The 26,243-nt window shown below is 37.9% G+C and overlaps 1 protein-coding gene across 2 annotated transcripts in view; it reads right to left on the reverse strand.

The window, feature by feature from the left end:
* LOC129236299 (autophagy-related protein 16-like) overlaps positions 1 to 26,243 on the reverse strand; it is a 38,843-nt gene that overhangs the window by 4,675 nt on the left and 7,925 nt on the right. For both annotated transcript variants that reach the window (XM_054870602.1, XM_054870601.1), the window contains exon 4: positions 8,093 to 8,181. In XM_054870602.1, coding sequence (XP_054726577.1) covers positions 8,093 to 8,181 — 89 coding nt within the window. The remainder of the gene's footprint in view (positions 1 to 8,092; positions 8,182 to 26,243) is intronic.

The following is a 26,243-nucleotide window of genomic DNA, read 5'->3' on the forward strand; positions in this document are numbered from 1 at the left end:
ACAAAAACTAAATATTTTAATTTTCCATCGACAGCGAAAAAAACTATTCATGCTTCAAAGGTTGTATTGCGCATCTGGGGGGATCGGAAGAGTGGCATCTACTTCTTAAACCATCTGAAACCATCACTGGCGATCGTTACCGACTGCAGCTAATGCGTTTGAATCGAACTATCCAAGAAAGACGGTAGACATGACAAACTGATTTTGTTGTATGAAAACGCCAGGCCACACGTTGCTAAATCGGTCCAGAAATATTTATAGGGACTGAATTGAGAAATCTTACCCAACCCGCCGTATTCCCCAGACATTGCACCTTCGGACTACCATCAATTCCGATCAATGCAGCCAGCCCTTATTAGAAAGCGGTTTACTTCTTAGCATCGCAAACTGACTCAATGAATGGATCAAATCAAAGGAACTCGAATATTTCGACAGAGGAATCCGTATGCTGTCTGGACATACTTCACATAATATCATATTTTATTTAACTTTGGCTAAGAAAGGACGGAGACTTGTTCCCATAACCAGTAAAAAAGGACAACTGGCAGTAGTATGAAAATTTTGAATTTCGTGAACACTTTTGGAAAATACTGTATGTATGAATTTGCCAAAAACTTTGAAAAAAATAGTGAACCAAAATATTTTGAAAACTTTTAAAGTATCATAAAATGGAAAAAATATATATAAGAAAATTCCGCAAATTTAATGAAAATTCTTAATTGGTAATTTCGAAATTTAATTGCAAAATTGTGTAATATTTTTTCATATACTTTTGTAATGTACTCGCAAATAATATACAAGTATGTGTGCACATGGACGTGAAAAGTGAAAAATATGAGCTTCTCTAACGAGCTGAAGCAAAATAATTGCATCGCAATACATACCTACATTCAGTATTTTACAAGGTGGTGCAAAATTTATCAGCCTATCGGAAGATTTATAATTTTTGCAAATGGCGGCGTACTTCAATCATATTTGACACTTGGGAGCTAGACAGCTGCAGTAATGAATGGAGCGCGAATGGGTTAAAATAAGGTTTTCATTGTGCAAAGTATTGCAAAGTATTTTTTTTTATAGTGAAAAAGTAATTTGAAAACAAAGTTGAATGAATAATTTTTGGCCACCTTGTGCAAAAATATTTATTCAAAAGGTTCTTAAATGTGGTTAGCGAGCATTTCTTGTATACTCGCGTGTAGTGTGCGAAAAAAAGTGCTGAGAGATGGAAATATGGGAAAAAATTATAGCAAAGAGAAAAAAAGATGTATTTTTAATTTTTATTTTATTTTTAATTTTAATTTTATTTTATGGTTTAATTTTACAAAAACCAAATACATGTGGTTTTCTAAATATTTCTAATTATTTCCCTGATGTCTCTTTTCGGGCATTATTGTATGAAGTGAGGTGACAAGTTCTGGGTGAAGTAATCTCTTTAGTTCGCCATGATTCCATTCTGGAGTTATGGGCGTCGAAATTGACGCACGCTCTGATAGGCCTATCGTCGAAAGTGTTGATAAATTAAAAAAATCGTGGGGACGGCTCAATATGTGAGCGCTTATTCACTGTGCAGGATCTGAAGATTAGACACGAAATTGTTTATATGAATGGGGTAATCCTGACTACGATAATTTTATCATCAAAATCAAGCGAAACAACACGCAGTACTTTTTACAAGTATTTCACCACAATAAATAAGAAAGGAGGTCACCTTATATCATATTAACTACTTTGGAGGTAAACCTATCACAGCGAACAAATGGAGCGACTATAAGTAAACATTTATGAGACACGAACAGAGTTAAAAGTTGGAGTTTCACCCACGCCGCTTAAGGAACCGCTATCAAATAAGATATTTTACCATTTTTAAGGAGGCAAACATTATATACGGTTTTCCAATAAGAGGTGTTATTTTGATATTCCAAGGAGAATGCAATTTTATTTCATTCTAGAGAGTTAATAGTGGAAAATAACATCAGGCAAATGACCACCACGACTACGCTTACAGGACAATCTCCTTTTCATGAAATCTCCTTTCCATAAAAAATTCAACTCTAAAAATTATCGATATTAAGTATTGAACACTTGAGTATCTCATACAAACAAACTTCCCTGGATGCCAAGAATGGACGAACAATGCACAAAGTTCGAGCTCTTCTGGAATTCAAAAAGATGAACTTGCAAGGAAGATTATCTGTGAAACTAAGGTAACCTGGGCGGTAAACTCCCTCCAACCCTACACATCAGGAGGATCGGATGGAATTATACAAAATATGTTACAGCAGTCAATATCCCTAACTCATGGAGGAAAGTCAGTGTGGTCTTTATTCGCAAAGCAGGGAAACCGGGTCGTTATACCACGAAATAGTTCCGCCCAATTAGTCTCTCTTCGCCAGTGTGAGAAGGCAAAACATTCCAGAATATCTGGTTGTGCGCGTTGGTTTCGGGGCCGCCTCGCAAAAATACTTCTCCAATGAAAGCGATAACAAAGCCTCGGAGGAATCAGTCACCTACTAAAAAAGATCTAAGTGCTTTAAGCAACTTACTTAGGGTATGTGCCTTAGGGCCTCTCAGTATCTTATCTTAGGCAAGCAACCTGTCTAACCTAACCTAATCTAAGTATTGTACTAAAAAAAAGCCTGGCAGAAACAAAGTAAGAAGTATCGAGTATTCATAATATTATTTTATTAATACCAAATAAATAAAAAAAGGGACTGCCTTCTTCGGCACATAGCCTCCACGAGATTTCTGTCCTGATCTTTCGAAAAAAAATCCCAAATTTATCTAAATTTGTTGAGAGAGCTGCTGTGAACCCAGTTTTGACCCAGTTTTGTGGAGCCTCAACTTCATTTGGGTCCAAGAATTTTCGGGGGTTTGGCATCGGTTTATTATGTTAATAAAGTCAAAATAAAGATGATTTTTCGTCCCTTTGATTGTGTTGAATTTTTCACTCAACAGTAGGTTTCGAAAAATACTGCATTGTTTTAGGCTTTTGAAATTTCTTTGACTTTCGCAGACATGGGAGCCATTGGCAAGCTCACGCAAACCACAGAGCACTTTTTTGCTCATCTTGCTAAGCTCGGTACCAGAACATGAAGGTCATGACGGCACGGATGAGTCAGACTGCTTAGCAAAATTTGGCGCTACATCAAAATTACATGGCCCGAAACCCTTCCGCAGGCTTTCCAAAGCCCACGAAAAGAAAATTGTCAACGACTGGGAGACTACGGACTTTATACTACACTGAATGGAAAATTCGGGACAGGGGCAAGTAAAACAATTAATGCTTGCTTTTAGAGGAGCGTCAAGTAGGCTCTTAAAACCAAATAGAAAATAATGGATTTTCGAGGCATTAGAGTCTTCCCCATCATGTCAGCAAACTAGAATTAGTAGAATCAAATGTCTTTCGTGTTCATGAGCTGAATCATAAAACACCAGAGTGCAGTGAATGTGCAGCTCTACCGAGACGAAGTCACCTCTGGTGATGTAGCTTTGGATTCATTGGTATTTATGGAATAAAACGCTGAGGAAGTGCTCAAATTCATCAGAAATATACAATTATAGGCTCGCGGTGAAGCACAATAGGTCACATCAGAGATCGCAGTGCGCTATGACTCAATAAAACTCAAGAAAATTGAATTGATCTACTGGGACAGAAGGTCTAAAAGACGACAAGGCAACTCAAAGAAATGTGTGGGAATGTCCCGCGTTGGTTGGATTTTAATTTATACGCCAATTCGTGAGAATGCCGGTGCCAGTAAACTATTAACGTTGCCATCTCCAGGGTAGCGCTCATTTACGAAAACGACGAGCGACCATAAAAGTTAATGACGAAAAATTTCACATGCACGTCAAACTGTAGATTTGATATAAGTACAGTGGAGTTTCACCAGACATTTTGAGGGCGGGCAAACTAGTCGCGCTGGCACGCACTGTCGGACTGAAGGTCATTATCGCCAAGACCAAGGTCATGAGAGTTAACCACAATAACGCAAGGCAGATATTGGTTGACGGATACGTGGTGGAATTCGTCGAAAGCTACTACTACCTCCGCTGTATCATCACGGCAGATGGTGGAGCAGATGAAGATGTCAACTGCAGGCTAAACAAAGCAAAGGCGGCATTCGGGCGAATGCATACAGTATGCGGGAGTTCGCAAATCTCCAGGCGCACTAAACTACGAATAGTCGGCTCATGCGTGAAGTCCGTATTGTTGTACGGAAGCGGAACACCATCACAACCCTTCATCGACAAATGCCTCCCCATTATCTGCAGAATATTCCGGCCAAACACCGTCAGTAACGGCGCACTGTGAAGATTAACGAACGAGAAAGTGGCAATGGATAGGTCACACATTGAGAAAACCACCAGATAGCATCTCCAGAATGGCACTGGACTGGAACCCACAAGGGAGCAGAGGTCGCGGTCGACCTAAAAACACTTGGAGAAGGTCGATGCTGCGAACTAGCAAATGCCGACATCTCATGGGATGGTGGAAAAACAACAGCACAGATCCTTGTACGATGGATGAGTCTTGTTGATGCCCTATGCTCCCGAGTGGAGTGAACAAGGAATAAAACAAAAAAAAAAAACAAAAGCTAATTGAACTGTGTATAGACTTCTGTCAATTTGCTTTTTTGTAGTTTTGTTAATTTTTTTGTTAAATATGAATTCCGAAAAAAACTACATTAACATTTTTTTTCAATTACTGTATACCTGATGTTGAATTGTTTCGTTTTCTCATCAAGTTAATTTCTTAAATGGCGTTAAAGAGTCAGAGGACTATAATTCCAAAAACAGTTTTATATACTAATACCCAATCTATGGCATTAGTATGGATGTCAAGGGAAAGAGAATTTGCCTAGCTAACCAGCAGCTCAATATAGGACAGGACAAATAGAGCAGAATAATTTCTTTGGTAAAAGTGGCATTAAATACCCTAATGATTTATTTTGAACAAAATACACAATATATTGTTAAATATTATATGTACTTAATACATACCTCACACTTTCGTTCTGCTGGCTGTTTTATATAAATGTAAAAAAAAAAAAAAATTGAACTTTCCTCCCACGAAATTAAGTATACGCAATGGACACCTCCGCATACGTCTGCGCTTTCAAACTTTAGAGGCCATTAAAAAATTAAATTGATGAGCAAATTAAAAACTGAGTATGCAGCATTACCACACATACAAAATCTGTAGTTTCACGTGCATTTGAAGAAATCTTTCTCGAATAAGAAAAAAAATTAAATTTTGCCGCACGGTGCAATGGCCAGGAATTCGTCACTAATTCATGTTTTTACCGCGGGGCTATTACTACAAAGATGCTACCAATACATATTGTACGTGCATGCATATTTTTATAAGAGTATATAAAAGTTTTGTATAAAAGTTTATTTTTATTTCTTTTTTTTACGTAAACAAATAGCTTCATTAGCAAATGCATGGGAACAGTGAGGGGAGAGGAGTGTACAGTACCTGGCCACTGATTTATGACCGATGGCATTTTTTCTGAAAACTTCAAATATCAGGTAAAATTTTCAATCTAATTTGGACTTTTCCAAGTAAAAAAGGATATTAAGGGGTTTTTAACCTGTTGTTAGCTGTTTTTAAGAATTTCCGGTCAATTGGCCTGCGACGATTAGAAAAGGATCAGTTTACTTGCTTACAAGTGAAAAGTTAAGTGTGCAAGTGTTAGTGCGAATTAATTCGATCTTGTGTGAGGAGCATAAAAAAACTAATTGAGATCGTCTGAAAAGTGAAAGAATTGAATAGTGAATATTCATATATCTGAAATAAAACAACAGTAAGTACAATTAGTTCCGCCGTAGCCGAATGGGTTCGTGCGTGATTACCATTCGGAATTCACAGAGAGAACGTTGGTTCGAATCTCGGTGAAACCAAAATTAGTAAAAACATTTTTCTAATAGCGGTCGCCCCTCGGCAGGCAATGGCAAACCTCCGAGTGCATTTCTGCCATGAAAAAGCTCCTCATAAAAATATCTGCCGTTCGGAGTCGGCTTGAAACCGTAGGTCCCTCCATTTGTGAAACAACATCAAGACGCACACCACAAATAGGAGGAGGAGTTCGGCCAAACACCTAACTGAAGTGTACGCGCCAATTACTTATTTATTTTTTAGTAAGTACAAAATATACATATCTTTTGAATTTGTAAAGTGGATTATCCTTGTTTTTCAATTTAACCAGTTTTTTTTAGAAAATGGGCCGAAAGTCGGATTTGACATCGAGACAAAAGCAACAAATTGCAGTTCTTTTGAAAGCCATAGCAAAAACCGTTGGAATATCCAAGGCGTCTGTGGTAAATGTTGCCAAAAAGTTGAAAAATACCAACAACGTTTTAGCGGTAACTTCAAATAATCGCAAAAATTGTCACCGAGACCGGACTCTGGAACAGAAATTCTTCAAGTCGGATGATTTTAAGAGAGGTTCAGGAATTTGGAGTAAATATTTCGGAAAGAACGGTACGACGACGCTTATACGAAAATGGACTCTTTTGCAGACGACCAGCAATAAAGCCAAAAGTGACACCGTGTATGCGAAATCGGCGGAAACTTTGGGCACAACTTCACAGAGACTTCGACGCGGAATATTGGAAAAAAGTAAATTATAAAAAAATATGTTTTTCCTTTATCAAATAGCAGTAGTAAGAAGATGTAAATATTCACACTTTTTTGTGGTTGTGTTTTTCTTCTTATAGATCATCTTTAGCGACGAATGCCGATTGGAAGCGGTCACAAAAACAGCAAATTTTGTTCGCAGAAGAGCCGGAGACCGATATTCTGAAGATTGCGAACTTCCAAGGGTCAAACACCTAGAATCGACAGTATACCAGCGGAATAAAACCACAATACAACAGCTTAAGGAAAACATCGAAGATGTGTGGTATAATGACCAAAATCTTAAGACGAAGATAACACAGTGCATAGCCAGTATGCCTCAATGAATTGCGGCCGTCTTAACAGCAAGTGGAGGAGCCACGAAATATTAGTTTAAAATAAATATTTTTAATGCAAAAACGTCAAGAAGCTTTTAATAAAAACAAATATGTAAACTTTTTAAATGCTTTAAAACCGTTTGCTTTTTATTCGCTCTCAAAGCCATAAATATGTAATTTTTATCATCGCTCATAATTCAATGGCCAGGTACTGTATATATATGTATGTACATAAAGCAATTTATGACACAATGTATGCATTTCCCAAAAAGAAACAAGAATATGCGCTTAAAAAAATATTAAAATTTCTAAATATACTTTGGATACTTATACCGTACCGTTATAGGTATGAACATACATTAATTAGGTCTATGATAAACAAAGAGCTTAGAGCGCGAGCAATCATAAAAAAAGACACAATCCACATGAGACTACATTCCACATGATGTATTTGTTTTTATTTTTTATTTTTATTCTTATTTTTTGTTGTTCTTATCCCAATACACACGTTGCCAATGGCGCGCGCATAACGAAGCAAATTTTTTTATTTTATTCAATTTTTTTTTGTGTGAGATTTAAACTTTTGTTTGTTTTTTATCTTCGTTTTTTTGTTTTCTTTCTTTTTATGCTTGCTTTAATGATTGCAATTAGTTTTTTCGGAAGCACAGTTATTTTGTGTAGACTTTGTTTGCATTTTTGTGTTTTTGTTTTGTTTGGTATTCCCGCATCCACAAGTGCTTAGATAGGGGATTAAAAACAAAGTGTCCATCTACCGAATGATAAGAGCCAAAAAGTGCTTTCCTTGTTTTTTTTTAATATTTTTTGTTTAACTTTTATCTTTTTTAAATGTATTTCAAAAAATTCTTAAATTTGATTAAAAATTAAAAATGCAAAATTGAAAATTGGAATTAAATTTAAATAAAAACACACCATTTGGAGTAATAAAACTAAACGTAGAAGATTCTAATTAAATCAGTAAATATTCAGTTTGTATTGGAAAAAACAAAGTTTTATTTAAGAAGCAAAAGTTAAATTTTAGCATTTTATCAAAGAAACTGTTTTTTTTTTCTATTTTTACTAACAACAACAGCAACAAAACAAGAACAATAACAACTGGGCACACACCATACAAACTCACCTTAGGAAATTCTCGTTCTCTTCGTTCAACTTGTCGGCATCCTTCGATTTGTAACGCATGAAACGGTCCAGAAGGCAGCGATTTTCGTCCTGCATGGAAATAGAAAGACGTTTAGTAATTGCTTTACGCATTTTCTTGGCACTTAGTAATTTTCCCCCTTTTATGGTTAAAAATAAATAATTTTATAATTCGTTCTTGCACAAAATCACAATTTGTATTTTTTAAGAATATTTTTTTTTTTTTTTGCACTAAAATGTTTTAAATCAAATATATGGCGCAGCAAACAGGCAGAAAATACAGCATTTAAACAAAATTGTCTTGTAAATTTCCGTGAAAATCGCACGAAATGCGTTGGACGCGACTAAAATGCGCGAACGAACGAATTGTTGGGGAAAATCTATCTGTTAGCCAACGTCAAGTGGCCAACATCGACCGACCACCAACAACTAAATGGAAGCGTCAAGAGGCACGGCCAAAATACAAACTCACACAATACACAATTACGAGTGTGGTAGTGAAAATCTAGCGAAAAGTGCTGAGTATGTAACGGCTTGGCTTGTTGACGTGACGCGGAGACTACTTAGTGACTTGGTCAGTTAGTGGGTTGCTGGTCAGTTGGTTAACAGTTTGTTTATTTTGCTTGCGAATGTGCCATTCGTCAGCTGTAAGAGTCTAACAGCCGGATCGAAAGTACATCTTGGTCAAAAAGTTCCCGGAATATATTCGGAAAATTCCAAATACAAATTTATTTCTCAAAACTGATATTATCGCCATCAAAATACTTGCCATCAACTGCAACTCATTTATGCTAGCGTTTGATTCCGCCCGCGTAGCATTGCTGGCACTCTATTTTCGATATAGCCGTTGAAGGCGTCTTCAATTTTTTCATTACTTTCTTTCGGCTGCTGGAACGCCGAAGTGGTTCTGCTAAGTTTTTTTTTTTTTGATTCGATCAAGCAGAAAATAAATCGCAGGGAGCCATATCAAATGAACTCGATGTCAGTTGGATGGTATTCGTTTCGCTCTTGGTAAAACATTTACTGGAGCTGTGCGACGATGCGTTATCATGGTGCAAAATCCACGAGTTCTTTTCCCACAAATCCTTTCTTTTTTGGCGAATTACCTCACATACATTTTTTATAGCGCACAATACATAGTCTTTATTAATTGTCTGACCTTCTAGCAAAAATTCGTGGTGTACCATAATACCGTTGTAATCCATAAAAACCGTGAGCATCGCTTTCTTTTTTGACTGAAACGATATGTTTGCTTGGTCTTGATTAATTCGGAGTTCTCCTCACACTCGCCAGATGCCTGGATTGTGTGTCGTGCTCATAAACACATTTCTCGTCTCGTCTAGTCTCCAGTAATGATCCGTTTGATGAATGTTAGGTCGGATTCAGCCTTGGAAATCAGGTATTTCGTGATATCAACGCGATCCCTTTTTTGCATGAAAGTTAGGTCCAACTTTGGTTAGGGACCAACTTTGAAGCAACATTGCGCAAACTCAAATCATTAGCTGCAATATCCATAATCCAGGATCCACAAGCAATGTTCGAGTCCTTCTCCAGCTCTCTGCTGGTTAATTTGCGGTTATCGATCAACTTTTCTTTCCCTTTATTGATGTTTTTATCAGTTTTCGATGTGAACGATCTGCGTAATCATCCTCGATGGATTCACGATCTCTTCTGAAGCGTAAATGGCTGCTTTCTTTAGAATGTCATTGCCGAAAAAGTTGCCCAACATTTCTAAGGTTTTCGCACCATTGAATTCATTTTTAATGCAAAATTATACAAACTATTTGTTGCAAATGAAAATGGAAAACACGTGCAAAAACAGATTTCTTCGAGGCGCATAACTTTTACAAATGTCAAGCAATGACGATTTTTTGGTAGAAATGTTAATCACAGATGTGGGAACCTAACTAAAAAATATTGAACTCAGTCAGTCAGCAGGCGATTGTTCCGGGAACTTTTTGATCAAAGTGATATATGTACAGGTATGTGAGTATATGCAGAGATGAGAAAGCCATCGTATATATTGTACACAGTTACGGGCAATGAAATGTAGACAGACGTCTCACACTTTACTAAGATTCCGCAGGAAAAAAATTATTCTTTTACTTCTGGCGCAGTGAAATCCTAATTTGGTCTTTGCACGCAGTTTGTTCCAATCCACGACGTCGCAATAAATCCATTGTTTCACGGTCTGTATGGCAAATAGCGCCGTCTTGTTTGAACCAATTGTTCTGCAGATCACAGGCTTCAATTTCCGGTATCAAAAAGTCGTTTATGACGGCACACAGTGCGGCCGATTCCCAAAAAGCTGACCAAAAGTCGAAAAAAAAGTTTCTAGATAGAGTTTTTTTGTCTTTGGGTTGGCTACAGTAATGCCTTGAGCAGTGAAAACCGTTCATAGCAACGTCCTGTAGCTTAAGTATCCTCTGTATTTTCAGTCGCAACGTGGCCTTCGTTTGAGCATCGTATTACTGTCGATGAATAGTGAAAGTTGTACACATTTGAAAGATTTTGTAATGGAGTAAATTGAACAAAACCAAATGGAATCATCTTCGGAAGGTTAGTAAAATACGAGAAATCTTTAGTACATATCAATACCTGGACACAAAATTTTTAGCTCCAGCAATACGTAGATACATTTTTTGCAATTTTTTTTATAAAATTTGAGTTTTCAAACTGTATATATTAGTAATACAACGCCGTCATATGCTGCTTTGAAACCTATTAAAGGTTACTCAAAAAAGTAATGGTTACTGAATAAAACAAGATTCAGCTGCTACCACTTGCTACCTTGCGACCCCGAAAACATATAAATTAACATGCATCTTGATTATGTTCTAGAATATACGCTATTTCACGTGAGGGGGTGGCCAATAGGGGTGGAAGGGGGTGGATTTTCAAAATTTTAAGATCAAATTCGTAATCAGCGACCCCGACAACCCCCGAGTAAGAAATTTTGAATCAATTACTTAATTTTTTGAGTTTTTGCCAGCTTTTCGGGAATCGGCCGCACTGTGCGGCACGATAGCGTTCGCCATTTACTGTTATATTGTTTTCGTTCTCATCTATTTAAAATATGCTTGAAACTGAGTCGAATCAGACTATAATTAGAATTTCAGGTAATATTTCCCCAGCGCAACATCACTCGCAATAATTTTTTTGATTTTTTTATAGACTTTTTTAGGCATCCATATTTCAATGTCCGCAACTGTATATCAAAGTTTATGCTTTGTATCACTGTAGGCGTGGATGTGCGTGTGTGTAAATAATTTCATGCTACGCAACAAAGGCTGATAAGTCAATTTAATTAATAAATACCGCCACGGACTCGTACAGTGGCAGTAAAAATAGGTGTGTTCAACGAAAGGGAAGACAATTGGACAATGAGATTTTTTTACGTAGTCTTCAACCCCATTTAAGTCGCTCTAAAGCTTGTGCAGAAGAAGGAATAAACAAGTGCCAGTAAAAAATACGGGTTAAAACGGAACTTTTTTATATGCAATGCGCGATAATTCTAACACTTTTTTTAATCTTCAGGATTTTTCTACACTTTATAAAAGTTGCCTAAAGGTTTATAAAAATAAAGTATTTTGTAAATTTCTTCGAATGGGAGTGGTGGGTACTTACACTTTTTTCGTTTAAATTTGAAATAAATATTTTAAAATAAACCCAGCGATTTATGTCTCATATCTCACAAACAACGAGCTCAAGGCCCTAATTGCCGCTTGACCATCGAAGTAATTATTTACGCCCTTTACAGTAGTTGCAGAAGTAAGCAACCAATTCACTGCTTCCTTAACTGCGACTACCTCCGCTTGGAAAACACTACAGAGGTGGGGAATCCTAAATTGGAGCTTAGTGGGTGCCTGCTCGCAGTATACTCCCCCACCAACTCTTCCGTCTGCATGGCAGGGTAACTTAGAATACAAAAAGATGAAGTCCAAAATAAACAAGACTGAGCTAAAATAGAAACGACAGGAGCTTTGCTCTGATAACTTCGAGTTTATTTATTCAAAATAGTCCCTCTGGCCTCGATACACTGTTTTGCGCCGTCTAAAAACTTTTCGAAAGAGTGTTTGAGGTCATTGACCGGAATCCGGAATGTCCTTCAGGACGTCGGTACAAGCAGTTTGGATGGCCTCTACGGACGCAAAACGTTTTTCTTTCATGTTCAAATCCAATTTTCCGAATAGATAGAAGTCACAGGGAGCCATATAAGGCGAATACGGTGAGTGAGTGATGATTAAAATGCGATTTCCAGTCAGATAATCACTCACAAGTGTGGATCGATGAGATGGTGCATTATCATGCAATAAGCGCCAGCTTCCTCCCTCGCGGTATCCAGGGCGAATTCGACGAATGCAACAATCGCCTCAAAACGCCAAGATAGAAAATTGCAGTGACGGTTTGGCCCATTGGCACGAACTCCTGTGGACAATTCCCTTGGAATCGTAAAAACAAATGAGCATCAACTTCATTTTTGACTTCTCCAAACGCGATTTTTTGGGTATTGGCTCGTCTGGGTCCTTCTATTCGACACTTGGACGCTTGGTTTCAGGTTCATGTTGGAAACACCACACTTCATCGCCAGTTACAATGTTGTGAAGGAAGTTCTCGTCTTTTCTCGCCTCTTTATTTAATGAGGTCTTTCGAATGTTGAATTCTGAGCAATTTTTGGTCCTCTGCGGAATGAAACATGCACAGACCTTTCGTAAGCCGAAATGATCAGTTAAAATGAGATACAACGATGTTTTAGAGATATTCAACTCCGATTCCATGAATTTCAACGATGATAACGGTTGATTTTTGATAAATTTACGAACAATTTCGATGGAGTTTTCGGTGATTACTGATTTTGGACGGCCCGTATGTTCATTGTGATTTATGTCCTCACAACTATCTCTGAAACGTGTAAACCCCTCATGAACTCTGGCACGAGATAGACAATCATCGCCATAAACGTTTTTCGTCAATTCAAATGTTTCGAAAAACGTTTTACCGATTTTAAAACAAAATTTCATATTAGCTTTTTGTTCCAACTCATTTTTATACCGATGACACAAACATACTGACACTTTAGACGCAATAACTTCGCTTGCATTGAACCGAGTGTCAGCAAGCTTTCACTGGAAGTCAGCAGGGGATGTAACTTCCAAAGCACTAACTCATTAAATTGCTGGCGCTATCAAAAACATTTTTATGACGCGAGGCTTGTTTATTTTGGACTTCACCCTGTATTCAGCACTAACTGTTAGACCTATCTAAAAGAAGTGGAACCAATTTTGATCACATTTTTTTGTGATGCATAACCCCAATGATGATAGTAAAATCAATTTATTGAGACAAAACTGTAGTTTCAGAAATGACTTCCTGTTTATCCGACCCCATTTGAATATTTGCTGGGCAATGCTGTCATTTATGTATATAATTTTTTAAACATAAAAATAGCCCATTTTCGCCGCAAAATATCGCATTAAGAATGTCGCAATGAAAAATTGATTTTCTCTAAATATTTATTAAAGTTGATTTTTGATGCTTGGAATTCCATCAAAAACCAACTATATTCATTCTCATATTATACCTACGTACTGTGCCAAATAAAAATATTGTGTGCTAGAAGAATTTAAAAATAATACACACAAGCAGGGTTACCAAACCAAAACTTTTCAGCTGGTAAATCAAGCGGCTGACGGGTTGATGGGTTTCGAATCGTTAGCTGGTCGTTGTGCTACACTTTATATCTTGGCTATAAAATACCTATAAATTACAAAACATACATACATACATACTTAAGTACCTATACCGGGTGGAACAAATATTTTGAAATATATTTGCGTGCTGAAATTGCGGAAAATTTCGCAAGAAACACAATTTCGATTAAAGTGCTAAAATAGCGGATTTTTGTGGGCTGAAATTTGAAGATAAGCGCTGGGCGATCAGAAAGGGGGCCAAGATATATATTTAGCCGCCACGGAACCATTCGAATCCGCTATATCTTATTTTTCAAGTGTCCAGGAAAAAATTAAATTGAGAGGATGCATAACTACGAAACCAGACAAGCCAGTTACATCAATAAAATCGTGTTCTATTACCAATGATTTTGTTTGTTCACAAATATATGTATATTATATATAAAAATGAATGTTTGTCTGTCATCAATGAACTCAAAAACTACTGGACCGATTATTATAAAAATTGCTATATATATGTATTTTTCTACGGCGAAGGTTTGTAGAATATGCTCATTGATGCCACACGCCACCAGGTGGCGCATGGATTAAATTTAGAGAATCCATGCTTCTCACATGGACAGCTCTATGTACTGTGCTCACGTGTTGGAAAACCTGATTTTTTCGCCTACGCACCAGATGGAAAAACAAGAAATATTGTGCATCCCACAGCACTTCAATACACGTCGAATTGAAACTAAACTTTGTAATGTCACAATTTAAAATGGTTTAGAATGAATTGAATATTTTTATACTGATTTTTCTTTAAAGTTATTTTTCTTAAATTTATTTTAGTTATTGGCGTAGCAACGCACGCCGAGTACAGCTAGTTTTATATAAAATTTTAGGGATTCGCTTGTATTGGGACCACCTTGTATATAATAATTGTAGATGTATTTCTTGTATGCGGCAATCATTTCATATGTGTCAAAATGTATGCATGTGAGTATTCACTTACGTACATATACTGCAGAGTGGGTGTAGCATCCCAATAAACATTTAGGTTTCAGTTGAACTGGAGATCAATCTGGAAATTTGTATACCGTAATGTGCGGCCAGTTATCGTCTCTATGGTTATATTTATATTTATCTTAATTTCTATTTCTACATCTGTATCTCTATTTCTATCTCTATCCCTATCCCTATCTCTATCCCTATCCTTATCCCTATCCCTATCCCTATCCCTATCCCTATCCCTATCCCTATCCCTATCCCTATCCCTATCCCTATCCATATCCCTATCCCTATCCCTATCCCTATCCCTATCCCTATCCCTATCCCTATCCCTATCCCTATCCCTATCCCTATCCCTATCCCTATCCCTATCCCTATCCCTATCCCTATCCCTATCCCTATCCCTATCCCTATCCCTATCCCTATCCCTATCCCTATCCCTATCCCTATCCCTATCCCTATCCCTATCCCTATCCCTATCCCTATCCCTATCCCTATCCCTATCCCTATCCCTATCCCTATCCCTATCCCTATCCCTATCCCTATCCCTATCCCTATCCCTATCCCTATCCCTATCCCTATCCCTATCCCTATCCCTATCCCTATCCCTATCCCTATCCCTATCCCTATCCCTATCCCTATCCCTATCCCTATCCCTATCCCTATCCCTATCCATATCCCTGTCCCTATCCCTATCCTTATCCCTATCCTTATCCCTATCCCTATCCCTAGACCCTATCCATATCCTTATTTCCATCCCTATCCCTTTCGCTATCTCTACCTCTATCTCTATTTCTATTTCTATATATATCTTTACCTTTATCTTTATTTTTATCCTTATCCTTATCCTTATCCTTATCCTTATCCTTATTCTTATCCTCATCCTTATCCTTATCTTAACGAGTAACGAGAATACTTTTCTCGACTGTTAAAGTGAACTGGAATGCCAGAGTTTGAGGAAACATTCCTGAGAATTAAAATTTCTTAAAAGTTGAAAAAGCAATATTTGGTGCTTGTTGGGTTGCAAAAGTCTCCATCGCAAATGTGGCTGCCAACAATTTGATTAATGCAAACGTATGGTCGGTGTATAAATAGTTGTTGCATTAATTTTGAATGTGAAGCAAAAGTTGTGAAATGGAAAGTAAGTCTGAGCGCAACGGCTGTTGATTATTTTCCGAAGATGATGTATATATACGATGATGACTATTTGCACGTGCCCACATAAAAAAGCAGATCGAAACAATGTGGAAATGAAGGAAATTCATAATTACCATATCGGAGGTATAAATATTGCTTATTTTATTATTTGACGTCAAATAGTAAATATAGTATGCTAAAATTATTGAGAATTCAAATAAGAGACACACTTATTTACAGTGTTGTAAAGAAGTACATTATTTCTTATTAGACATTAAAAGCTTTATTTAGCATATTTGAAATGATCCGATTTAAGTCAAATGCGCACCGATTCCTTAGCTAACTTGTTGCCTTTTTAAGGGTAATTCCAATATGGCTCTCATCCTAAAATTCCTCGTGCCTAATGCCAAAAAAATTGAAACAATAGATTTTCAAAGCTTACATTAAAGCGAATTTTTCACCAGCATCTGGTTCCATCCGGTTGTCAACATAAAATGTTAGCACTATCGTCGTAAGCTTCTAGCTCCAACTTCATGTCGGCTATGCAACTTAGTTCGTTTCTTTTATTTTCTACTTTCTTTTGTCGTAATATTGCAATGTACGAAACGTTATTGTTGGTCTAGTGCCACCAAATTTAATGAATGTGCCTGAGCAAAACCATTCACTACAGACAGATATAAATAGATGATAACCATTTCCGTACTATGAAATGGAGTGCAAACATTTCCCAACCAAGCGCCCGGTGCTTCGGGGAAGTCACTACCAATTTGTGCGGTCTGGCGTAACGCTGATGGAAAAAAATTCGCCTCGCATTGACCACAGCTGAGTGGTTAGTTTTCTCAGAAGGCCAATTGCTAAAAGTACATATCCGAATTAAAAGTTTGGCCAGGAAGGAGTAGCCCTCAGCAGAATGACCCTGCCAATCTCACCAATCCCTCAACAAAAACGTACCGATCATCAATTCTGACTTGGCCAACGTTCACTGCGATTTGACCCCGACTATTGATGCCGATTGACACTATCGTAAGTGACCCATTTTCCATCACCAATTATCACCCGCTTCAGATATGAGACGATTTTGTTGCGCTTTGCAGATGGAAATTTGGCGCATACAGGTTTTTTGTATTAACTCGTATGCCTCTCATACCTCGAGTCTCTTTTGTATCCAGCCGTTTTAAAGTGCTTCTAAATGGTATTTTGTACAAAGTTTAGCTCATGAGCAATCGAATGTTTACAAGGCGATAGAATTAGACGAATTAATTTGTCGACGTTTTTTCATAATTGGGTTTTCAGAGCGTTGTGCAAATTTTAATTTTAAAAATTAACTTAATGAAATCAGCGATTGATTGATGCCACGCTTGGCTGTTGCAGTCTCAGAGTCGCAACACTACTGACATTTTCAGCAGCCTGGCTTGCGCTACCGTCTTTATCAAAGAAAATATTGCGTTTTTTTCTGGGCTGGTGTCCATCTTTGCCAAGCGCTCAAATAATACAGAATCAAGCAATCACAAAACTGTCCAAGAAGTTTTTTTACGACGAAAAGTTATGTTTCTATTGGAATCTAGCGTAAACTAATCACTCTTCTACAAGGCGAAATAGAGATTACTAACCCCATTCATTGGGCAAATAATAATATTCCCATTCTATTTGCAATTTATTTTGGTACTATGTTGCCATTATACTATTAAAATTGTATATTATTTCTTAAATTTTTCACTTTGAAATATGCCAGTTATATTACGTTTACACATAGCACGAGACACAGCGAATGTGCGGCGAAAGTAGGTTTGAAAATAAACATTGCGAAGAGAAGGATTTCAGATAAACGGAACTAAACTCAAAGTAGTAGACAAGTTCTGCTATCTCGGAAGCGTCATCAACAAAAATTGCGGCTCAACAGCCGACATTCATAGTCGAATATCGAAGGGGCGCGCTGTGTTTGGTCTTTTGGACAAAGTGTAGAGATCATCTACATATATATATATATATATAATTGTCGCGTACACCCCTTTTTTGGGTGTTTGGCCGGGCTCCTCCTCCTATTTGTGTCACCTACATCTAGGCACACGAAATTGAGGATCATTGAATCTAATGTAAAGTTAGTTGTTCTGTAGCGGTGTGAGACATGGAACACAACAATGCGTGATATACAAGCTCTCCAGGTTTTTATCAATGGCAGTCTTCCCAAAATTGTGCACGTTTTCCGGCCTGATACCATCACTAACACCGACCTTTGGACATTAACGAGGCAGATACCCGTTCATCTTGAAATCCGGCGGAGAAGAAGGAAATCGATCGGTCACATACTGCGAAAACCACAAGGAAATAAATACAAAAGCAGCCCTAGACTAGGACCCGTAAGGCAGTCGGAGATGTGGTAGGCCATCTGACACGTGGAGGCGACTAGTGAAAGCAGATGCGCTGCAAGCTGTATAGTAATTAAATGTTTAGCTTTAAATAAATCCATTGCTCTGGGTAGAGATCAAAAACAAAACTATGCCCCTTTCTCTCGACTTTCTCTTGCAATTTTCGTTCCATATAATCAGTTGCTCGCCAATAATAACAAATTTTCTTCGGTTTTGCTCAACCGCTTGGCCAGCAAGTCTGCCAAAGAATTTATAATGACGAGTGCATTTGCTATTTAAACAAAAAAACTTAAAAAAATTAAAATAAAAAATAAAAACAATACAAAATAAAAACACCATCGTGTTCTATTTAAAAAGTGAATGCCAAACCCATTTGTTCAATTATTGGCACTTGCCTAGTACGAGTAGCGCACGCCATCCGGTAATTGTCATCAGTCAAGGGCCAATAACCGATATAAGTACATCTACATATCTATAAGTACACACCCAAGAGGCCTTCAAATACTTAATAAATTTTTGCATACACGAGTGTGTAACTACCCCACAGTAAAGGCTGCAATAATCTCAGTTTAATGACTGCCTTCAAACTAACGACAAGTGAACGTGAAGTGTGCCAGTTCACAAAGCAGAAAAGTAAATAAGTAAGAAAGTTGCAGACGCACATAACGGTAGTAGGTAAAAGCGAAAGTGTCGAATCCAGTGAAGTCTACCAAAATTCCATTTTTTTTTTCTTATAAATTTGGACTTGAACACAAGTTTTTCTACTGTGCAGACCTCATTGCAGTATGGAATATGCCAACTGCCACAACCCAAAAGGTGGAAAAAAGAGATGTGTTGTTTACATATTTACATACGGGGAATGCTGCTGGAGTGACAGTCCAGTGGCCGGATATAAATCCGGGTCGTTTAGGTAACGTAGAACCGACTGTCGTGGAAACGAGAGAGTCTAAGAGAAAAGAGAGCCTAAGCATTTGCTGAACAATGATGACCTGTGTCGCTCCAGAAAGGACCAGTTCTAAGTTGATTTGGGGATGGTTCGATTTACTGCAGGGTAAGTAAGTATACATAAATACTAATTATGTGTGTACGTTTGCTTTTTAAGTTTTTAAATTTCGCATATAAATGAGAGTACATTTGTACTTGCGAGTATGATTTGCGCTTGTGGCGCCTTATTGGCTTGCTGCCACTAGATTACGCAAATTCATTACGAATTTAAATGATCAGTTGTATGTAGAAACGCATGTGCGCCTGCCTTATGTGAGTAAAACTCAACAACAACAACAAAAATGTTTTCATTCACAGGTGGTTAGTGATTTTGCATGAACATTGAAAACATGAAACAGACAGTAGAAAAACAACAAAAATCAGTTCATTCATCAGTTCAAATCAGCTGTTAATACTATTTGCATGGTTCGCAAAAAATTTAGCAGCATTTATGCATACAGTCACTCACACCTTATTTGATACAGATACGATTTTTTTGTAAAGTGTTCTATATTTCATAACATTTGGCGAAAATGGAAACACAGAGAATGCAGATTTTTATTTATTTTGTGTCAAGTCGTTTCTCAACATAAAAGACAAAAACGTGTCCGCTCATTTCGTTCTAATGCAAAAAAAATGGAGAATTCATGTCGCAGCTTAAATAATACAGTTAAAACAGAGCAACTATATATTTCTAACTAGCTGACCCGGCGAACTGTGTTTCGCCCTAGAGGCAATAAAAAAGCAGATTTTTGATTTTATTAAGTTAATTTTTTTATTAATCAAGTATTTCAATGAAGCTGTAATAGATTGCACTCTTCAGTTAAGCACCTTGTAATACACGACATTTTTTGTTTTATTATCAGGTGCAAGAACAAACAACGCATATGGTTTTTCCGATTCGTGAACATGCCCATGTGAAAAGCATTGATTTTCTAGATTCAGACCACAAACTTTCAAAGACTGGCATTGTGATTTGTTAATGGTCATGGCGAATGCAAGACGAATCGGAAATTGAAGTCTTTTAAACTCAAACGGAAGATCGGTTGGCATCATCGGGATCCTCGGAATGAGAACTTCTTCACCTTCGAATTTTCTTTTGAGTATCGTCGCGTAAATCACATTGTTCATCAATTCATTTACCACCAATCGCGTACCGTTGCAGAGTTTTGGTGGGCTTTTGTTTCGAAGCATGATTACTACGGAGCCAACTTTTAAGCGTAAATTGTGCGGTGGTAAGCCAAGCACATCCAAGGAGTTTAAAAATTCAATTGGATAATTGATGGCTTCATCTTCATTTGTTACACAGTCAATGGATTTGAATGAATGCATTGTTCCAATGATATCATTTCGAATTATGTAGTTTAGGTCATCTACATCTTTATTCTTAGCCGCTAAAATTGCTCGCTCACTCAACCATTCATTATTTTTGTAGTTATTAATGATGTTAGGGAATACTTTATTGATAAGTTCGTCATTCGATGAGAGAAAGTTACAGAAATACTGAGGAAATGATTCTGGTGTTTCGCCACAAAGCAATGAATGCAATGGCTCAGGTGACAGAGTCAATAATGCCAATTTCACTCTTCCGCTAAGGCAGCACAATCCGAGCGTTTCTCCGGAAAACTTCAATGCGCCACAATACTCACGTTCAAATCCAGTGATTGTGCAAGAGTCTCATAAATATGGGGACATTTACATATATATGTACTAAGTTTGGCTACCTTTTTCTTAATTTTAATAAAGTTTTTATAAAAATTTAGATCATTCTGCAAAAAATTTAATATAAACCAGAGTTTCAAACTTTGTAATATACAAAATTTATAAAAATTCGAAAAATTAGTATACAATTTTCAAACGTTTTAATCAGAATTTAAAAAACAAAAATGGGGTATCGCCGCAATTTTGGGGGAATCCTCTTAAATTTGAGTACAATAAAGTGTCACGTTTTCCCCATGTAACGAATGGACGACGAGCCTAGGTGGCGCTAGGGACTTTGTGTTGGGGAAAAAATACTTTACTAGAAGGTGCTGGGTTCATGTTTATGGTTCGATTTGGGTCATATATATGTATATTAATTAACTAAAAATAAAATTTGATATATTAGAACTATGAGAAACAAAAACTTCATTAACACCGGAAGTGCAAAAAAACCGCTGCAATAGTTAGGTTCTCAAAAGACAACTTCGAAAATGGCGTCAATTACCAAGTACGTCCAGAAAAAAGAAGTTAAAAGCGCAAATTAGTTGCTACTTTTCAAGCCGATTTCTTCGTAAAGATAAATACGGCATCTTCAGCTCTCAAAAATCAGTATACCAGCCATACTGACGATACTTCCACAACATGAAAAATGCTGATTATGGAAGAAAGTTCCTCGGAAAGTATCAGTCCTGTTTATAGTCTGGTGGAACACACTCGAGAGGATGGCATCGGTTAAGAAGCTGCAGAGAGTTCGAAAGTCTGCACTCATTGCAATCAGTGGGGCGCTTTGAACTGCTCCTACTCTAGCGCTTAATGTAATGTTAAATGTGGTAGCTGTAGACATCGCGAGTAAAACTGCCGCTGCACGTACTGCAATCAGGCTGAGAGGTTTAGGATTAGGGCGCGACTTCACTTACGGACACTCATGTATCCTCAGAAACTTTGGCTTGAACCACTCGATAACGGACCAGGATGTACCCTCGCTTAGTCCAAGCGAAACTTTCTCCACTCATATCCCATCAGGGAAGAAGTGGATTGGATGCAACACTTGGGGACAGGGCTTGATTAACCTGTTCACGGATGGCTCTAAGTGGGACGGTAGGGTTGCACGGGGAGTATTCTGCAAAGAGCTTTCCATCAGACTCAAATTCAGGTTACTAGAACACTGTGTGTGTGTTCCAAGCAGAGGTGGTCGCAATCAAAGAAGCTGCCGATTGGCTACTTACTTGCGAAATAACTGTTAAGAAGGTAAACATCTACTCCGATAGCCAAGCGGCAATTAGGGACCTGCTGCACTGAAACTGGTCAGGGAATGCCTGGTTTCACTTTCGACTGCATCCGAACTCTTTGGCATAAGGCTAACCTAGGTACCTGGTCATAGTGGCATTGCGGGAATCTACGGCCAGACAAGGGATATGTGAGGTAGTGTCAGCGCAAAAGGAGAGAATCGGGATCTCCTTGACAACCCGCGCTCAACTCCTGGAAAGATGGGCTATGCGTCAACTCAGCGAGCGTTGAGTAAGTACACAAACGTGTAAAGTCGCGAAATCCTTCTGACCAAGCGTAGATCGGAGACGTTCGAGGGATATTCTGAGGACGACAAAATCTCAGCTCTCAAATTTCGTGGACGTCCTCGCGGGGCACTAATCGGCGCGGGATATACATGCGGTGAGACTCGGTATTACTTCGAGTCCTTTTTGTGGCAGCTGTACGGAGGATGAAGTGGAATCATCTCAGCACCTGCTGCTAGGCTGTCTCGCTATCGCGGGACTAACATTTAAGCATCTTGGTTCTCACCTCTTTCCTACGTCTGCTGACATAGCAGGCCTTGATATCAAAAATCTGATGAACTTTATCAACAGCATAAAGCGGCTAACACAGCCGCAAATTAGTCACCGTTCCTAATCCACAAAGACCTCTTCTCCCAACTGTCAATCTCTCCTTCATGCGGTACTCCCTATCTGAGCAAACAAGGTTTATGCGATTGGGCTGTCCCTATCACCAAAGAAATGCTAACACTACCACTCTACATTTTTTGAAATCCATGAAAACATATGTATGTTAAGTGAGGCTATATTTCATCGCACGTAGCCTGTATATGAATTTCCAAAAGTGGAAACAAGTGTTTAATTTTTATTGTCTGATTAACATATTCACACATACATATGAGCTAATTGGTCACAATTCCGATGAGTAGCAACAAATAATTATTCAAATTTATTTTAATTGAAATGCTCGAAATTTATTTGGTTTATTAATAGACAACAGCGGGATTCGCCTCCACGCACAGATGCATAGTACGATGGGGATTAGAACTAAAACAAAAATTATTCAAATTATTTTTTAAAATTTAAGCGACTGGCTCAGGCTCAGAAAAAAAATGTTAATTAGAATATGCGTGTGAAGAGTGGAAGCACATTTGGTGGAATAAAAGCACAACGCAATATTGATTTGGAAAATTGTTCCGATCCAACTCCAGCATACCAAAGCGAGCAGCACGTTTTCACGAGAATCCATTCTAAACTACCGGAACGACAGGGAATTATGGTCGTCTAAGAGCTAACGGTATTCCCCAGAAATGCTGCCAAGTGTCTTCTAATTAATAATAAACAACAGCTATACATTTTCGTCTATAAATCAGCTGCAGGGAAATATCGAAGTATTGGAATAGAGCCTTGAAATAATACCCGGGGGGATCTGAAATTTGAAAGACGAACGGAAAACAAATCCTGAAGAATTTTTGGCACATTCTGGCGCCAATTCACAAAAGTTTTTGGTGAAAATGTCAACAATTGCCAGCCAGCGGTTTAATATCGGACTTTTTGCTGTACCCGAAGGTAAAATTATCACTTCGAGGAGAGCAGTTTTCGTCAAAGATAAAATCATCGGAAGAATTTGATTATTATTGTAATTATGAATTTGAATTTTTACATCAATATCTTTGAAATTTCTAAAAAATTATGTGTCTCAAAGAGGAGACTTGGCTGTACATAAATACAGGTCGTTCTAGTAACGTAGGACCGACTGTCGTGGGAACGAAATCACAGAGTCGAATGATGATGTTGACTGATCTTTACCAAACAATCAAATGAATGTGTTGTTGTTTATTGTTACAAAGCACAGAATGTTCTCTATAAAAAATTGCGATATTTTAATCTTGACCTGATATAAATCCCAGTAGTTTCGATAAAGTAGATTGTTATTGTTTGTTCAGCCGGGAAATGACAGTCCATGGCCAGGTATAAGTCCGAGTCGTTCGGCTTACGTAAAACCGACTGTCGTGGGAACGATTGCGAAAATTGTTATTCAAATATGGGTTCAAATTTTTACTAAATCTAAGAGTAAACCGACTTATAAATGTGGGTTCGATGCTCATTTTCAGACAGCGATACAACTTATTATAATAACTGCAGAGCGTATGACTTTAGGTCGACTTTAATCTGAAGAGGCCGATTTCAATCACCTTTTGTCTACTGCTACCTAAATTATAAACAAACAAAAAATTACATAAATATTCAAAGCTGTCATCATGCAAGGAAATTGTGCATGGATGCTGTATTTGCTAGTTATTAGATTAGATTAGATTCAATTGGAGGTTTGCACTTCGACCTCATCGTATTTTGTGCCCTCTACTCATCACAGTATATCATCCAAACATAGTGTTTCATTAGATTTAAGATAGAGGCGAGTTGAATTGAGCGAATGTGCCTTTTTTCTGGCTTCAATTGGCCGATATGTCTCAATCTTCTCCGTGTTATAATGCTACACTCAAGGAGAAGGTACATTCCGTCATATGTCTAATTTTTCTTTTGCTGGAGTGTTGGTACAACTGTCCTCTATAATGTCGCAGAGTTTTCGCTGGATCTGTCAATTTGCTTGTTTTTGGCATTTAATTATATCAGTCAACCGCAGGTGTGCTCTGCGATTTTGATAATGGATAAAAATGTCGAACAAAGAATTTGTCTTAAATTTTGTATTTTGAACGGGATTTCGTGAGTCGAATCGTTTAAAATGTTGCAGAAATGTGAATTCGGACCCAACGTTTATCCATCATCATCCAGCGCATCATAACAGTTGATGAGACGTGGCTACATGAGTTTGGCATGCAAACCAGTCAACAGACGGCTGAATGGCTGAATGGCGCTATCCACATGAGCCGAAACCCAAAAAACCACGTCGAAGTCGGTCAAAAGTGAAAGTCATGCTACTCGTTTTCTTTGATTATGCTCGTCTTGTGCACGCGAAATTCGTTCCAAATGGTTCTGCGGTAAATAAAGAATATTATTTGGAAGTTATGCTACGTTTGCTAGAGAATATGCCTAGGAAACGGCCCAATATGTGGAAAGAAAACTCATGGATCTTGCACCATGACAACGCACCGTCTCACAAGGCCTATATTGTGAACAGTTTTTTTACCCAAAACGCGACAAATATCATCGAACAACAACCATTTAGCCCCCTGTGACTTTTTCCTTTTCCCAAAACTTAAATTGCCCCTCCGCGGACGCCGCTTTGAGTCGATAGAGGTTATTAAAGAGAGAAGCCTGAAGGAGCTGAAGATCTCTTCAAACGCGTTTAAAAGGTGCTTTGATGACTGGACTAATCGTTGGCATACGTGTATTGCTTCGAATGGAGCCTCTTTTGGAGGCGACAAAATAAATATTGATGACTATACAATTATTTTGCGTTTTATTGAACAATACCCGGTACTTTTTTTAAAAAATGCATATATGAGTCTCAGGAGATTGGTGGCGATATCGACAAGGGTCAGGGGAGCATATTCCAATACTGTGCAGATTTGCAATGCTAGTTATGGAAAATTATAAATCCAGAAGCATATCTTAGAAACTGGAAAATATGTTTTAGTGTCAAGGTGACTCTATAGCTGGACTGATTTTAGACTGCGAAATGGGTGTAGAGATTTAGCCAATACGGCATCACGCGCTGGACTTTTCAGCATCTTCCGGAAATTATTAGGATCTCACGGTGGGTATGAAATGGAGAAGAGAGGCACATTGGACATGCAATGTAGCAGATTATGCCACTCTTAAGAGAGTAGTTCCCACGACAGTCGGTTCTGCGTTACCGGAACGACCCGGATTTTCATCCGGCGAAGGACTGTCACTACAGCACATGTATGGAAATGTTTATGCTGCTACAACAACAACAACATGCCACTCTTAGCAACTATGCACTCCGCAAACTCAAAAAATCAGGTCAATGCCTAAGGATAGTTAAGTATTTATGTAGTTTAAAAAGGTAC

The sequence above is a fragment of the Anastrepha obliqua genome, chromosome 1, assembly GCF_027943255.1.
Source record: "Anastrepha obliqua isolate idAnaObli1 chromosome 1, idAnaObli1_1.0, whole genome shotgun sequence".
Taxonomy (NCBI): domain Eukaryota; kingdom Metazoa; phylum Arthropoda; class Insecta; order Diptera; family Tephritidae; genus Anastrepha; species Anastrepha obliqua.